The following is an 18016-nucleotide window of genomic DNA, read 5'->3' as shown; positions in this document are numbered from 1 at the left end:
GTCATGCGAGGCTAATACGTGGTGGCTAAGGGGCAAGCGCTAACCCTTCCACGTAAAACAACAACTTGCACACTGCAGAAACGTCACACCGCTTTATAAACCATCCGACAATAAAGTCACAAGCCTTACCATCAAAACCATATGCATGGTTCTCACATTACTGGCATGGGGACGTTACAAAACAACTTTATAAACAGCATGTCACTCACCGGCTGGTTGTAGGCTCGCGCATGTGAAAGCCCAAAAGAGTCGATGGACGATAATCCCATATACAAAACAATTATCTTCTCTAGAAAAACTGCGTTCAAGTATTTAAAACATTACAACAATACTTGCCCAGTAATATTGTTGTAATGTTTTAAATACTTGAACGCAGTTTTTCTAGAGAAGATAATTGTTTTGTATATGGGATTATTCTCCATCGACTCTTCTGGGCTTTCACATGCGCGAGCCTACAACCAGCCGGTGAGTGCCATGCTGTTTATAAAGTTGTTTTGTAACGTCCCCATGCCAGTAATGTGAGAACCATGCATATGGTTTTGATGGTAAGGCTTGTGACTTTATTGTCGGATGGGTTATAAAGTGGTGTGACGTTTCTGCAGTGTGCAAGTTGTTGTTTTACGTGGAAGGGTTAGCGCTTGCCCCTTAGCCACCACGTATTAGCCTCGCATGACAGGCTGAGCGAACAGAGCGATCTCCACACAGGGAGCGCAGATACGCACCTCTCTGTGTCATACTATCATTATTTGACAACCTCTAGCAATGGAAACACGCTTCAAATGCCCCGGAGTTCCCCTTTAACAGCTCCATTATCCAACTTCCAAACTGAACTGAATGCATCATTCCAGCAGTCAAATGCCGAATAGATCCGACTTCTTGAATGGTTTCCTTCCTGTGAACCCTTTTTACACCGGTCGGAACACCCTTTAACACCTGATAACATCAGTATTTGTTCACCATCCAGTGATTTTTATTATTTTTTTATGCCAATTTTGCTGCGTTTGGGGCTACCAGAGTGAGAACGGCTCGCTTTTTCCTGACAGAATCGCACATTTACCTCTGAAACCTTCAAAAGCCGGCAGCTCACTCTTTGTCCTGCTGCGTGGGGCAGACATCCATGTTCCCGCTAAAAAAAAAACAAACAAACTGCCAGAGTTTAGCTTATCAGAAACTGTGGTCCAACATGGTGCTCCTGCAGGATACATGCCATCCCCTCATGTTGTCATAGTTACAGGCTGGTCCCTGGGAGGCAGTGGTAGTTACTGGACCAGTAAATTGTTGTCTTCAGAGCGCTGAAAGCAAACGCGCTACTGCTGGCAATATGGAGGGATTTAATCATGTTGTTTAGTGAGCGTGCCCGTGCGCAACTTTTGGTGTAAAACTATTATTCAGACACGTTGATTCGGTTCTGTGACTACTGTACTTCCACTGATGTCTCAACTTCATGTCTTCCCCCAAGTGCACATCCATAGCTTTCAAACGGGATGGAGATGCACAACAAAGAGAAGGCACCATTAAACCATTAAAAGGCACCATTAACAGTGCTAAAGGCTGCCTACGGCATGCATATAGTACATTTGTTTAATGTTTGAGATTTACATCTCAAATAAGACGCAAAATATAAAATCACAATAAAAAAATAGGAATAAATGAAAAATAAAATCTAGCAACCGCACAGAGTAATTCATTTATTTGTCATACTCGAGTGGAAAGCTGTAGTGAAGAGGAAAGCCTTTAGGAGCGATTTGAAGGTTTATGGAGAAGTAAACTATTCGGTCACAACGAGAGCTCGATCACCTCTGCGTTATCATCCTGGAACATGTAAGAGCAACTGGCAGGCTGGCTGCAGTGCTCCTGCAGAGGTGTGGATGTGATAAATAGGACGATGCCGATCCATTTAAAATCTTTAAAAGTAAGCAATACAATCTTTAAGTCCATCTGGAGATGTTCAAGCAGCCGGTGAAAGGACGCAGAGACTGCAGCTTTGTGTTCAGTAGAAATTTAGCTTGATTTCTGGCAGGAAAAGTGATGATGAAACTGAGATTAGCCACAGAGGAGGTGCAGATTTAGCAAACATTATTAGCCGGTACTGTTGTGACATTTTGAGTGACTACACTTTATTTCTCATGAAAATGGAACACATTTCCTTCCATGTTGCTACTCGTGGGCCTGTGGTCTCTTTTGTAAACTGTGTCCATGAACGGCTGATTATCTGTAGGTTCATGATTGTTTTTTTATTGCGACTATAAGCCAATCAGAAGCAGAGGTGGGCAGGACATGGCGTTGCCATCCTTCGCAGAAACACTTGGTGGAACACGAGGCTCATGAGAGGAGATTTAGAAATGGTTGGACTCATTGCTAACTGAGAAATAAATGGATATAATCGGTATAACCTGCACCGCACCACAGTGAGGGGTCAACAAAAGCTAATTGTCTGGATTTTAAGAAGGCAACACATCCTTTTTATATACTTTAAACACCCCACTGAGGTCCCTGTGAGGTTTCCGTGTGGAAGATGGTCGCTGCTAGTTAAAATAACTTAATACTAAATGCTAATACAGATGTTTTTTTTGGGTTTTTTTACAATTAAATAGGATTTTTCAGTCTGGCTTTTTCCAGTAATGGCTTAAATTTGACATGTAATGCTTGTATTAGTGCTTACCCTGCATGATTGTACATGATGACAGTGGTCATTTGGGTTAAAATCTATATAAATGTGTGTGTGTGTGTGTGTGTGTGTTGTCCAGCCTACGAGCCTCCTGCTGCAGCCCAAACACACAGAGAGCCGGCATGGCAGGGTCGCTCCATCGGCACCACCAAACTACGACTGGTGGAGTTTTCGTCTTTTCTGGAGACACAGAGGGAGCAGGAGGCAGTGAGTACACCATCACACACACAGTGTACAATAAGCACTCCCTATTGTCTCATAAACAGAGATGACAGATAACCCCACAGTGCAGAACAGCATTAAAGTCCTTTGTGTGTCTCCTCGTATGAATAACCTTTGTAAAGCTCTATCTCTGCATCTGCTCGCTCTATCTGTCATCCTGTCGCACTGTGGACTCCTTGTCATTTTTCTACCTTGGGCTCACAGACAGCTGGCATTCATCTTGTTGCTTTCTGTTTGGACAGTACATAAAAATCTTCTACAATGACTTTGAAGGTGGTTCTGTGAGACAGCGCCACACGTCCTGCATTATTTACACCACAGCTACAACGGCCCTTAAAGGTCGTCATCGTTAGATACAGTAAATCATTCTTTTTTCCACCTGTTCCAGTCCTGTATTTGTTGTAAAAAATATTAGGACTCTTGAGTCTATAAGAACAGCTTTTCTGTCCTGCTCCAGATTAATTTCCTGCGTCTGTGTCGTGTAGTTTTCACCACCAACTTGCTGCATTAGGAGACTAGATAAGGGCCCAATCCCAAAGCCTCCTGTGGGCACTCCTCCTCTGTTTAGCAGAGGTAATGTGCCTGTTTTCTTTTGGGGATACAGAAGTCATCGCACCCTTTAAAGGAACAGTTCACTATTTAAGACCTTGAGTCCCAGTTCCAGCTTGTTTATCAAGAATAAGAAATGAGGAGACCATTTTCACAACAATAGCTCATTTCTATCCATTTTGGCTGTTTTGGCTGGTCCATCCTGCTGCTACAGACAGGGTTCCATTGGGCACTCTGTTCAATGTCCTTAAAACAATACTAATGTTAATTTTAAAGAAAAGGTCAACTCACCGGGTGGTTCGTGGATGTTCCTGTGTGTCCCAAAAAAAATTGCGTTGCGAAATAAAAGTTATTTCTTGCTTTATTTAGCATTTTGTAATCCAATTGTATTCCGTTTGGAAGACTTTTCACTTTCACTTTCACTGTCAGATCACTGCGCCAGGGCTAGAGCCTCAGACTCAAATATAGAGTGGATGTTTACGTGCGTCGTGATTTAGCATGAAAAATAGTTCCTGAACACGGATTACACGGATGGAAAACCATAAAATGCGCCGACATTTTCTTTTTAATACCACGAACCACCCGGTGAGTTGACCTTTTCTTTAAAATTAACATGAGTATTGTTTTAAGGACATTGAACAGAGTGCCCAATGGAACCCTGTCTGTAGCAGCAGGATGGACCAGCGAAAACAGCCAAAATGGATAGAAATGAGCTATTGTTGTGAAAATGGTCTCCTCATTTCTTATTCTTGATAAACAAGCTGGAACTGGGACTCAAGGTTTTAAATAGTGAACTGTTCCTTTAACCAGACTGGTGGAGGTCATTTGGATTGCAATATGGCCGCTAAGTAGGAAAGAACTGGGATTGAGCCTTAAGCACAAATTCAGACTGAGGATTTTGCCTCTTAATTTCCCTCATCTGCATCAGTTTTGCATCAGGCACAACGCATTCTGACTAAATCTGATCTTCACCAAGAGTTTGTTGGAGATAACTCTAACAAACAGTTGTATTTAAACGATTAACCATTAGTGCATAAATCTATCATTTTCACCTCCGTTTCTATCATGAATGAAAACACTTTAATCCCCGAGTTAGCAGACTGTTAGTGTTTCCTCCATAAACACAAAGCGTGCACATGCACGACTGTAGATGAGAAGCAGATGCAACCATGGCAACTAATCGGTTTGTGAACTCCTGTCCTGAAGCCCGGAGTTCGGCTTTCAGTTAAGAACACGATTGGTCAAAAATACACATCTTCAAGGGCTAATCTGAACCAGCACGCGGATCAGGAGTGTATCTGACACGGGAACGACTCGTGGGAGAAGCACCTAGTGGTTGTTGGTGGTGTTGCAGATTAAAGCTTTTTCTCATTAGATTCACTTTTTGACATGGAGGGGTTGATGTACAGGGTATGTGTGTGTTATTTAGACCTAACAACCACACTGAGTATACTTCCTTCCCATCAAAAAATGTTAATACTGGCAGTATTTACATAAATTAGGTTGCTTCATTCCTAAACACACACCAGCTTATCCAAGTAATCAGACTTCATTTGGAAGCTTTAACTTCTGATATCTACCGAAACTGACTTTTCCTAAACTAAAGAGTGAAAAAGTGTCTTTGATTTATCAAAAGCAGATCAGTGTTGTAGCTACAGAGCAGAGTGTACGTTTGATGTCGTCTCCTCCGGTGTGGAATGGGCTGTATTCCACCCGCTGAGATGTTTTCCACCTTCATCTGATTGCCCCTCCTCTCCTCCCGTCAGTACAACAAGCACCTGTTCGTGCACATCAGCCAGAGCAGCCCGAGCTACAGCGACCCGCTGCTGGAGTGCGTGGACATCAGGCAAATCTACGACAAGTTCCCGGAGAAGAAGGGCGGCCTCAAAGAGCTGTTCAGCAAGGGCCCGCAAAACGCTTTCTACCTGATCAAGTTCTGGGTGCGTAAACGCTTCAGCGGCTTGGCCTGTGCTCCAGCTCATTCCATGTTTTCTTTCATTCTAACAGGTTTAATCAGAGAATTGTCAAAGTTTTGTTTTTTTTGGTGAAATTCTGGTCATCAGTAAGCAGAGTAAGCACGGACCTGGCGTGTATTCCCTGTATTTTTCCACGCAGCGCCACGTCTTTGTCTGCACTTCCAGGTGTGTGTGTGTGTGTGTGTGTGTGTGTACGTTCTGTCTTTCCACCTGGGATGTAGAGGTGGTGGGTTGATGAAAGCTCAGTCGCTTTGTTTGAACACCTGCTCACCTCTTGACTCACAGGTTTCCACCTTTTTGTGTGTGTGTGTGTGTGTGTGTGTGTGTGTGAGCAAAGTGTATACTTCACTGTTCTTCCTCAGAACTGCTCGAGGCTATTTCCATAAAACATTTTAAGAATTTTGCTCTTAAAATAACTTATTTACAACATATCAAGCTGGAAAACAAATGATTAACTTTTAGTGAGTGAACAACTGAAACTGAAACAACTAAAACTGATGATTGGTTTGAGGCTAAAGTGATTAAAGCCATATCATAACATGAGATTTTTCTCAGCTCTCTGGGTTAAACATGTCATGAAACAAGGTGAAATAATTGCATTTAGCGTTTGGTGCCATTGAAGATTATCTTTATTATTTTTGATGGGTGGAGTATTTCTGAGTAGTCAGTATTTAAAGTGGGTGAATCGGGGAGGAATTACCTCATTTAGCAATCTAAAACAACCGAAATCTAAAAAATGTCAGCGGTTTGAAGGAATGCTTGATTGTTGATCCCTACACAGCGTTACGTTAGCATCAGTTACTTCCTTTGCCGAGGCTTTTTCCCCACAGCGTGTTAACCGGTGGACCCGGTCCAAAGCGACATGGTGTTAAAAATCCAAACGTAGCGTTTGCTCCTATCATTCTGAAACTTTAGAGGTTTGTTGAAACATTCCCCTGCCTGTCACCCTTGTACGTTGCTTTTAGCTTAGCTCCCCTGTCAGAATTCCTCCGATTTTCCAAACTGAGTCATTTCTACAGCAAGTAAGACTCTGACTCCGCTTAAGTATTGGACAAGAGTATCTCTCATAATATTTAGACTGGAAAAGATCAAATCAAATTTATTTGTATAGCACATTTCATGTACAAACAATTCAAAGTGCTTTACATAAAATAAAAGCATTGCAACAGGGAGTGGAAGAAGCATTAAAAATACATAAAAGAATATAAAGAGAAACAAATAAAATAATTTAAATGAATTTAAAAACAAGCAACAGTCTAGATAAGTTAAAAGATACCGTGCAGATTTCATGCATAGACACATGAGAAAAGATGAGCTTTAACCCTTTAAACGGAGCCCACAGCATGACTACGCCTGTCTTCTTCCGTCTTGTGAAGAAGCTAATGATATTCTAACTGTTGTCTCAGAAATAGTAGCCTGTTGTCAGTCACCCGGTGGACATTTTTACTTCATAAAAGTTTATATTTGTAGCAAATCTGAACCATCTTGCCTTTGGAAGCGACCTTATAGTTGTAAGCAAAGTCTCTTGTGCATCTCTTATACTTTCCTTGTGTGTTTTCATAGTGATAATTGATTTTGGAAAGGTGACAGACAGACAGTCCTCCAAAACTTTGTTGTTGCTCATGCACTGCACCAACAAGCAGAGAAATCCAAAGCTGGCAGACTCGATGCGCCTGGTTACAGGTGCTTATCTATGATTGGAGAATCCCTCTTTGGGGGCGGAGTTTGTCAAGATAAAAGTGACTGTCAGACAGTAGAAATCATGCACTGAAGTGGCTTCGGTAAGCTGTAATTGCAGAAGTGATGAGGTGCACTCGCAGCACAACAACAAAGAGTGTGTTTGTGCATCATGTAGAGAGCCTCCCCTCTGAATGTAATTCAAACGCTCTCAGATCTACCAGAACGGGGCATGTTTATGGTAATCTGCTGCTTTTAATCGAGCCCAGTTTGGTGTGGGTGTTGCACATGTGGGTGGCTTAGCATATGGTGTTTTGTGTGTTTGTTCTCAGCCCTGAGAGACACGGCGCTCCTTAGAGAACTCATTACAAATAGTACACACCCTTCTTTTCCCACTTCTCCTGTAATCCAGGTACAGCACGTCCCGTCTGCTCTGATTAAACATTTTCCGGCTTCAGTGATACAAAATTACAACAGTATCCGCTCGCTTTTTGCAGATAAAGATCGTCTGTACAAACTGTTTATCCAAATCCCAACCAAAACATTTTCTTTAGAAATGTAGTTATTTGTCCCCGTTTTGGTAAGGAAAATGCTAACAATTTCCAAGCATTCACAGCCATGAGAAATGACCTTAAACATGTTGTGACGTGCAGATAAACCCCCAGAAAAAGTCACTGTTATATTGTAGCTGTAGTTGCAGAGACACTGGACAAAATGTCTGTATTATTTGGAAGAATAGGAATGATTTGGATTTCAGACGTATTCCAAGTCATGTTTTGAACCTAAAAAAATGATCTAATCTAAGTTCAGAATAGATGTGATTTTTAAAATTTATTTATAAGAGTGTAGCTGAAAATCTTTGAGACAATGAACAAAAACATCAAATAGAGCAGAAATTAAGAAATAATTCAAAAGTGACAGTGAAACCTTTGAGTTTCAGGTTATTTTTGACATCTTATTAGATGAAATGAAGCTTCTGTTCCTGCTTTATTTGATTGTTTTCCACTTGAGTCATAAGAGGATCAGTGGTGTAGTGGCCAGAGTGGCCAGCAGAGGGCAGTGTTGGTCAACCTTACCGCCACATGAGTTTTCATGTTTCAGGTTGTGATGGCTGACTTGATCTTTAATATTTTCCTACTGATGATGTTGCTCTGTGGTTTCCAGGCGGACCTGAATTATAACGTGCAGGATGACCCTGCGGCTTTCTACGGTGTCACCAGCCAGTACGAGAGCTCAGAGAACATGACCATCACCTGCTCCACCAAGGTCTGCTCCTTCGGCAAGCAGGTGGTCGAGAAGGTGGAGGTGAGGATGGATGGATGGATGGATGCAGAGTCTCATGGTGCTAGTTGTGATATTTTAAAGAAAATCAAGCAAAGGATTAAACTAAACCCATGTTCTGGAAGTTATTTTACTGTCATATTCTTCTCTAAACAAGTGAGGTTTGGAGTAACTGGGTAGGCAGCTGTTAACTTCAGTTATTTTAGTTAAACTAATACAGAAAGACTTTAGTTCTGTGATAGGCTGATTGATGTAGCCAACATCATAACACCACAGCAAGAAGAAAGTTAAACTAAAGACGGGGCAACAACACTTTCTCAGTGAGATGAGCTGTTAAATTAGTTCTCTATTAGCTCAGACCAACCCTAAAAGCAATGATACACAGTCATTTATGGTTGATTGGTGTTTGGAATAACTGTACTACGCTCTAACTTTTAGAGCCCAGCGTGAGCTTTGGAAACAGCCGATATCTTATTTGCTATGATGTAGGAGTCACTCTATAAGACGTAGTAGCTGCCAGTAAAGGACACAAACTCATAGCTGGAAGCCTAACAAGATGGATGTGTGATCTTGCACAGCTTGTAGGACTGTGTTTGCCTCTGAAAGCTGAGCAGTGGTCCTATTCTGCACTTAATTATAAAGCTCCGTTGTGTGAAAGTGGTGCAGTTTCCTGTCACACATTTAGTTTGTTTTATAGTTCGTAACCTTCCTTTTCTCTCCTTCTTTGGCAGACGGAGTACGCGAGGTTTGAGAACGGGCGATTCGTCTACAGAATCAGTCGTTCTCCGATGTGTGAATACATGATCAACTTCATCCACAAGCTGAAACACTTGCCTGAGAAATATATGATGAACAGCGTACTGGAGAACTTCACTATTCTGCTGGTGAGAGCATCAGTTACTGTGTGTGTGGTTGAGCTGTGAAGTCAGCTCAAAGTGTCGTGGTTTTACGGAGGGTAATTAGCTCCAGCACTGAGTGGTGTTTCACCTGTTTTCTGCCAAATGAATGAGAAAACATTTTGAGCTGAAGATTTTGCTCTCCGTCTGATCATATTTGAAGATTTGGAACTACTCCCGTTCAGTTTTTTATTTAAACAAACACACTGCTGTGAGTTTGTTGGCTTTATATGAATCTTTAATGCAAAACAAACAGATTGTACAACACCTACACTGTTACTGTACAAGTAAACCCAGCATTACTTGGTTAGTTTTAACATCGTTTTACACAACTACTGTGTGCTTTGCATTGTGATGTGGAACAAGGAGAGAGCCTTGTGTGTCAGCTAGTGTAAGTTTTTCTAAACGTTTTTCTAAACTTTTTTGCTAAATTCAATGGCTGTGTTCGAAACCGCATACTTCTCCTACTACTCATACTAACTTTTTGAGTTAGTATGCGAATTTGAGTAAGCGAGAAGTTCCCGGATGCATACTAGATTCGCCGAAATATTGGGTATGCATCATGAGGTTACTACTCATACTGAAACTACCCAAGATGCAACGTAACGTTACGTCGCCGATCGTCATTTCCTGTTTCAAGCTAGCTACAACGAGGGTAGGTTCACTTCCTGTTTTCAAAACAAAAGCACCAATTGTATCGTAATGGCTTTCCTTATGATAAAAGGCAACGGGTATTTTATTTTGTGAAAATAACCGGAAGTGTGTTGCTCACTACGGCTAGCTTTAGTAGCGCCGAATTCGTGGGAACAAAATTGTAAATAGCCGGTATTTTGTCAGGTTTTCAACACGTTGGGGATCTAAACGACTACTTTCTGGCCTGAAAAATTTTCAAATGTTGCTAAAGTTTACAGAGTTTAGAGCTTAAGTTAAATCCGCTTCAGGCCGGCTGATTTCGGCTCGGGCAGGAGCGAAATGCATTGTGGGTAAACACTCTGCATACTGTCTGATCGATGAGTATGAGTATGCAGAATGGAAGTATGTAGTATGTAGTATGCGGTTTCGAACACAGCCAATGTCTGCCGTTGAGGAATCGACTGAAACCCGTTGTGTATTAGCCTCGTTTGGGCCAACAGAAATCAATCAGACTAATGAGGGTCTTTGAATGAGTGTTCACTCCCTTCTCTGAAACCACGTCTTCTTGGCCAACCCTCATTGGGCGGTCACGGCCAAGTGCAATCAGCCAACGTGTGAAGTGCCGCGTCCAGTATTGAGGGCGGTATAAAGTAAGGGTTAGACCTGGAGCGCCAGCACTCGTGTTCAGCCCTTTGAGGTAAAGACCTGCATGTCCACCGAGCAGGGAGACCGGAGCCCGGGACCCTGTCGCTCTGGCCTCACCACCTGTTGGTAAAAGCTGCCTGCATCCCATTCCTGTTTTCTCCGGCTCGCATAGAAGGTAGAATCTACACAACCAAATAGCACCGCACCCTTAATGACCTGCACTCTCTAAAACACACTTCACTCTGTCACACTCCCCTGTGTGTGGACTTGTGAAACTGCCAATCGGCAGGAAACAACGCAGACTTCATCGCTGCTTACGCCGACCACCTGTCACTTGCCATCCTGGCTCTCACTGCAACCTGGATTAAAGGGATAGTTCGCCTTTTGACATGAAGCTGTATGACATCCCATATTAGCAATATCATTTATGAACATCGACTTACCCCCTGCTGCGTCCTGTGAGCCGAGTTCCAGCCTCGTTTTGGTGTTGACGAGAAATAGCGCCAAACGATTGTGAGGTCTGACTTTTTCTGGCTAACAATTTTGTGATGCAAATGTATTACTCTTTTGAACGCATATTGTTTTGAGAAGCAAAACGCTTTATTTTCGGGACCCCAGCCAACTAGCCGGACTACCTTCGTCAACGCCAAAATGAGGCTGGAACTTGGCTCACAGGACGCAGCAGGGGGTAAGAAGATGTTCATAAATGATATTGCCTGAAAGCAACGCTAAAGGCGCTAGCATGGTTGCCGCGTCTGTCACGGCGGTGGCGGACCGTGACGTCAAAATGACGTTTCAGGCATGGCGCTTGCCTTGAAAAGACGGCGCAGCGCGTTGTCGTGCACCAGTCGATTTTTGTAACTTGGCTGCGCCGAGAACAACGAACCGGATGGACCAATGTGAGACCGGCTCAGTGAGGAGGTGTGTTTGTACAGACAGCTGTATGAAACTGCAGTGAAACAGCACAGGGAGCACGTAAACTCCCAAAACTGGTGCACAGAGATTGGCAGAACTTTGGGGAAAGAGGGAAAGTTCTGTAAGAATGTGTGGAAGAAGCTACGGGACAGATACGTGAAGGCAAAGAAGAGGGCAGAGACTCTGTTGATGCCGGGGGCTTTAAACCTTCACCTCTAGTAACTGAATTAAAAACTTAAAATGATCCGAAAACTGCAGCAGTATCATTAATTACAGTATTCCTGCTCTTGACAGCGTCATTGTTTTCTTCTCCACTTTCGTGGTTGTAGAGTAGCGGTAACCTTCACGTAGCAGCGCCACCTCTATGACGGAGAAAATTGCAACTACTGGCGCATCGACTTGCGCCACTATACATGGCGGGCACGAAATCGTGACGTCATCAACACCGCTCGTGCTAGCAGACGCGGCAACCATGCAAGAGCCTTACCCCAGCTGGACATTCGACCAACCAACCACTGTCATACATCTGGGCAGGGTGTTGGAACAGGACTGCGAAGTTCCAACAAATGGAACTACAACACCTTGTTCTCTTCCATCCCTCAGCATGATTGTCCCATAATGCTCCTTGGTGATATGAAGATCCGAACTATTCCCATTTTCTGACATTGGCCTACAACTGGACCGCAGTCCTCCGACTCACAAAGCTGGCAAAGAAACTCAGACAGAGAGAGCCTCTCTGTCACACCTCTGCACTTCTCTGTGGGCATGAGGAACCGTAACGGAAAAGTGACTCATAACTGTTACAAATCTAACGTGTGAAAATGGATTGTTGCTACTGTGTATTTATATCAAAGCAGTTTGAAGTGTCTTTAACCTGAGAATCTGTTGCTTTGTGTGCAGGTGGTGAGCAACAGAGACACTCAGGAGACCTTGCTGTGTATGGCGTGCGTGTTCGAGGTTTCCAACAATGAGCACGGAGCACAGCACCACATCTATCGACTCATCAAGGAATAGCACACACACACAAAAGGCCTTTGCTTGGCGATTTAATGGTGACATTGGAGGAAAAATGTCTAAAAAGCTGAATTCGACACAACTGTCTGTCTGTCAGCCGAACGACTTGAAGAAAGGAAAATGGCTGCATTTTCACTGCTACTCATGGACAAACAAAAAAAGACATTACAACAATGATAATGGGAGAATTGTTAATTAGCACCAGATGTGGCAGTGAATCCTCCTCTACAGGAGCGTTTCAACACAAAATATTAACTACACACTGACTGACTACCAGTAGCTTATTAGCTGTAAAAAGCACAGTGGCAGTGCAGCCATGGAAACCCATCAGAATCAACCCGGGTGCTTTTCCCAAGAACATCCTGACTCTGGTATCACCGGGAGATGTCATGTCTCCCGCTAATTGGTTTCTTCCCCCGTCTCTCTCTCTCTTTCTCTCAGTACATTTGAATTATTGCTGCTGTGATGATGGAAATTTCTGTCATTTGCTTTTGGGAAAATCCACCCTGGGAGAAGAGAAGAAAAGAAAATCTAAGTTTTTCTCACCCCTCACCGTGACAAAAGTGTGCGTTATCAGCCACTACGGCGGAGCACACTGAAGGTCAGACCCTGTGCATCATCAGTGACCACATGAGGTGGCTGTTGGAGGAAATAACACTTCTGCATTATCATATAGTAGAATTATAGAGGTGGATTTGTACATATAGACACTGCAAATTGTGTGAGTTGAGTTCTTGCACAAAAGAAGAGGTTGTCCCAAAGAAAAGAATCCAATTTTTACCTTTTTCTATGTATGTTTTCTTTAAAAAGAAGAAAAAAAACAACAACTTTAAACTTTGGGAAATTGTTTATTGATGGTAGCATATAGACTATATTTTAATTCCACGATCACTATCTGAAATTTATGTTAATAAGAAAGTATAATTGAAAAAAAATTCAGGTACCTTTTTTGAGCAACAGGTGACTCATCATCTAGATTTAAACGAAATTACAATCCTTTAGATTTCAGCTGGTTTGATTTGGCGACGGCTGCTGGTGTTACTGTAGCGTTGGCATCAGCGGTGACTAGTTAACACATTTAACTCATTTTTACCCGACCAGTTCACCATTCCTGTGTGTAAACAAGCCTTACTGTATTTATTTAACAAGAGTGAATGGCTTCCACTGGGGAAAAATAAAAAAAGATTAGAAATATGGAGATCTAAGGATTCTAATTTTAAACATACTGTTGTGAGTCCTTTAAAAAGCACTGTGAATTTTAAACACTAAACACATCATTCGTGGTGTCCGATGGAGAGAAACGTTTCACTCGGGTTAAATATTTCAGTGTGGTTTCACTTAGCAAAATTCACCTGGGTTAGTTAAGGATTTGTACCAGCAAAGCGGAGCCTTAACGTGTCGACACGGCACCGAAATGTTCATACACTCACGTTTTGATCGATTGCCCTGACCAGAAGCCTTAGCACCTCAGTGTCGGGATAGTTCTAACTCCAGCGGACACTTAGTCTCCTGCTGTTCTGTAACATTACGTCCGCGTGAAAGTCGTTTATGAATCAGAAACCAAAAACCGTTGATGGAGTGTACCGTTGCAGGTGTCGTCTGGTGGTTTTGTCTGTGTCATGCTCGGCAGCATGAAGTGCCTTTGGCTGGAAACGGCAGTGGACATTTCTATTCTGTTTGTTTCACTCAAGTCCCGATGGTTTGGTGTTGTACATGGTGTGTAGAAATAAAGGCATTTTAGTGTGCATCAATAACACATAGTTTTGGTCTCTCAGTTTTCAGTGTCCTTGAGCTGCTTTTTACGAAATTCATATCAGACGGTTGTTTTTAATGTCTTCTGTTGATTGTCAGAACCAAAAGAAAATCCTTAAAAGCCGTTTATTCCCCATAATACGTACGTTCTCACACGTGCTTGCACGGTTGACGCCATCTGGTGCCTCGTTCATAAGATGCAACTCTTTGGACTTCTTCTAATAGAGCATCGATACCTTAAGTGCAGCTCACACTGCCAGACTTTAAGGGAAAACCTACAATCTTCCTTAGACTGTGCACTGAGACACAGAATTGGACTCTCCTACATTTTTCACCCATGCAGAGAGAAAAGTTCTCTTTCTTTAATCTGTACAATGGTGGAGTTTCTAATGGTTTTATTTTATTTATTAACTTTTTACTCTGTCTGCAGAGCTCTCATTAACCATTGAAAAAAAAAGCCCTTTTCCACAAAGAAATGTCAACACAAAAAGCCACCGACAGTGCACGAAATCTTTGTTTCATAAAACAATTCCACAATGAATGAACTCAAAATGACCGGACTAATGGTTTATTACAAACACAATTGGCAGATTTTTACTTTAAATTGTGTTTTGTTTACCTTTCCTGTTTCCAACTGAGACATTTTTAATGTTAAGACATGTCGGTGGTCTTAGTTTCTCATTCTACTAAAGAGGAAAATGTTAATTCCTGAAACTATTGGGTTTAAAATGCAGCTGAGGACAACAGTGTCATAGTTAGAAGAGCCCAGCTTACTGAACTGAGCACATTTTCTGAGGTATCCAGATGACATCAACACTCCCCCCCACCGCTGTCACCATTAGAAACAGTTACATGGATGTAAATGAAAGAGCTTTTCTTGCAGTTTATAATGAAAGAACACCAGACGTTGACTCACAGGGTTTTGTTTCCGGTGTGACCAGCTGTGATGCTTTGTGGTGTCCAGAAGATCCAGAAACGCGAGGAACCTCGGACCTGAAACGTGACGCTCTCAGTCAGAACGACTTGATTTTCAGAAAGTCAAACCGTTGTGTTGAAAACTACCTGCGTTGGATGACAGCTGCCATCATATGTTGACCTGACCTTTTGACCCAAATGAGCTTTAGACCCGCCGTGAGTTTGCTCTCGCACTGCAGTAATTTGTTTGCAGACAGCGCTCACGCCGGAGCGTCGACACGTAACATGCAGGCGATAACCTAACAGACGGCCTTAAAGGAGCTGAGATTGCAATAATAACTCTGTCTGGACACCGTCTACCACCTGCTTACCAAAGACAGTCATCATGTGACGCAAAATACTGAGAAAAAGTGACGTGGTACAAGCTAGGCGGGCCCGGACGCTGCTGCAAAAGAAACATGGACACCTCTTATCATCTTGGTTGGCAGACTGAAAAAAAAGCCCCTCGTGAAAATGTCAGTTCACCATTACAACCGCTAAAGCTTACTGTTAAATGTCAACGCGTTATAATCGATGGGGAATGTCCTCCCACTAAAGGCATCCTCTGTGTATTCTCCGTGCCTGAAGGTTTCAGAGTCCAGTGAAGCGTAGAGTTTCTCAGTCGTCTGTGTGCTTAATGTCGTCTTGTACGTGTACGGTGGATATTTATCTTCTATTCCAGACCACATGTGGCACAGAGATCCTGTCTGTAATCAATTCCAAAATGGCCTTGAATCTTTTCGCTCCGGTGCACCTGCAGCACATCTGTGTGCGCGCACTGAGGGTTTTGATAAGGTGCTTTGTATAAAAGTGACAATAACGTTTATTACAGATGTTGTGTATATCTTTGATATTCTAATGTTTATCCTATTTTGTGAAGAAGAGAGTACATTTAGAAAAATCAAGAAGTTAGTAAAGTGTGTGTATTGGTACTGCACAGGGTCTGATCTTTGCTTTTTAAACCCCTCCCCTCCCCCCTTCATGGCTAAAAGTATGTTAGATATTTTCTAGCTTTGTAGAGACTTTGTACGCATATGCTATTCAGTTTAAATAAATGGTCAGTTCTAAATTGTGCCGTTTGCTTTTTCTTCTTTCTTAAATTCAATGACTCGACCTCAGTTTGATGTTTATTCTTTTTAACTTGAATGTATTAAAGGCACATGTTTTTAAGTGGGGGGTGAGCACTCTGTGAAACTTCACACAAGCCCATTTAAAAAAACATCAAAATGTCCCTTTAAAGCAGAACGAAGCACGAACATGGGTTTAACCATTAACATTTCAGTCAATGCAGCCTGCAGGTCCTTGCTCGTCTTTGTCGAGATCTCTCTTTTTGTCTTAGTTGATACACTAAGACGACTGATTTGCCTGGAATTGTTACATCAAACAGTGGATTCTCAGTTTTAAGAGAATCTAAGCCGATGAGTGCTGTAGGGGCATTAAGAATTAGCCCATTGATGACAGACGTATCCGAGGCACCGCTTCGCATTTGTCTCAGTTTCAAAAGATTACAGCGATGTCATGAAAATCAAGATGAGTGGAGGCCATGTTAGACGTAAACTGACGTCCCTCTCTGCTGTGCTTCAGCTCTTTCTTCTCACGAGGAGCAAAGGCTTTTAACTATGACAACAGTAACGGTGGAAGACTTTGAGTTTCTGACAGCTTTAGCTACGAATTGCATTGTTTTGATTTTGCATTAATCCAAAACAAAGTTTAAACCTTTTGTTTTTAGAGCAACCAGAAACCCAGAAGAAGTATCTCTGTTCTAATTTCACATAGAGGATCAGGGAAAATTCAACAGAACTAAACACATTTGTGCATCAAATCTGACATGAAGTGGCATTGCTGTTTTTAAAAATGGAATAATAAAGACAGTGTTCACCAACCTCGTGCATTTCTGGGTGCATTCAAAATCTCCAAACTTTGAAAAGGTGTGGAGCTTTTCTGTCCAGATCCTCTCCCCTTGTTCAGTCTTCATCAGGTCCCTGAAAAAAAAAAAAAAAATCAAAATTATCTCCATAACGTTTCATTAGATTTTGGAACAGGGAACAACTGGTCCCGATAAAAAGTCTTCATCATCAAAGTTTGAAATGTACTTTTCTGATGATGTAGACACTTTGTGACATTTTTTGATGACCTTGATTAAAACAAACCAAAACACTCCCTTTTATCAAAATGGTGGATAAACCAACGGTTACCTCGTCACCAAAATGTTCTGGCCCCATCACTTCTCAACTCTCGTCCATCTGCTGCACACTGAACGGCACCTAGCCAGCTGCAGCGGTCCGATTCTGGATGCTGAAACTAAATCTGGTCTTTGCAAGCCAAAATCCAAGTTATCACACATGTTCATTAGCTGGTCTGAATGCAGAGATGTTTCCTAATTCTTGTGAAAAATGACACAATTCAATTCGCCGACACCAAGAGAATATCTGGCCTGCATTACTGGGCCAGAGCCGGCTCACCAGAAACTGTATATTCCCGAAAACAGAATTCCACCAGATGGAAAAACCCTACCTTCTAATTCCTGTCTTTACATTTATTTTATGGGTCGAGATCAAGATCACGTCTGTCCCTTCAGTTTACTCTTTCAACAGCAGAAGGCGCCAGATCCAAAGAAGTCAAAGCTCCACAACAACAACTCCATTTGGCATTATTTCACATCATTAAGACATCTTCACCACTTGCCACCAGAAGAATTTGTTGTAAACCAACAGTTTACAGATGTTATCTATAAGAAATCAAGCCTCTTTTTTAAAAAAATACCACAACAAAAGAACCAAACCTGGCAGCCAATAAGTCTGCAGGTCAGACAAACTTCACGGGAAATGAGATCA

General features: G+C 42.2%; 1 protein-coding gene across 2 annotated transcripts in view; it reads left to right on the top strand.

The window, feature by feature from the left end:
* tead1a (TEA domain family member 1a) overlaps positions 1-16238 on the top strand; it is a 55200-nt gene extending 38962 nt beyond the window's left edge. For both annotated transcript variants that reach the window (XM_075470609.1, XM_075470610.1), the window contains exons 8-12: positions 2748-2875; positions 5206-5379; positions 8257-8397; positions 9105-9257; positions 12363-16238. In XM_075470609.1, coding sequence (XP_075326724.1) covers positions 2748-2875; positions 5206-5379; positions 8257-8397; positions 9105-9257; positions 12363-12476 — 710 coding nt within the window. In that variant the 3' untranslated portion in view covers positions 12477-16238. The remainder of the gene's footprint in view (positions 1-2747; positions 2876-5205; positions 5380-8256; positions 8398-9104; positions 9258-12362) is intronic.
* The last annotated feature ends 1778 nt before the right edge of the window (positions 16239-18016 follow it).

Source organism: Odontesthes bonariensis, chromosome 7 (assembly GCF_027942865.1).
Source record: "Odontesthes bonariensis isolate fOdoBon6 chromosome 7, fOdoBon6.hap1, whole genome shotgun sequence".
Taxonomy (NCBI): Eukaryota; Metazoa; Chordata; class Actinopteri; order Atheriniformes; family Atherinopsidae; genus Odontesthes; species Odontesthes bonariensis.
This window is presented reverse-complemented; position numbering and strand designations above follow the sequence as displayed.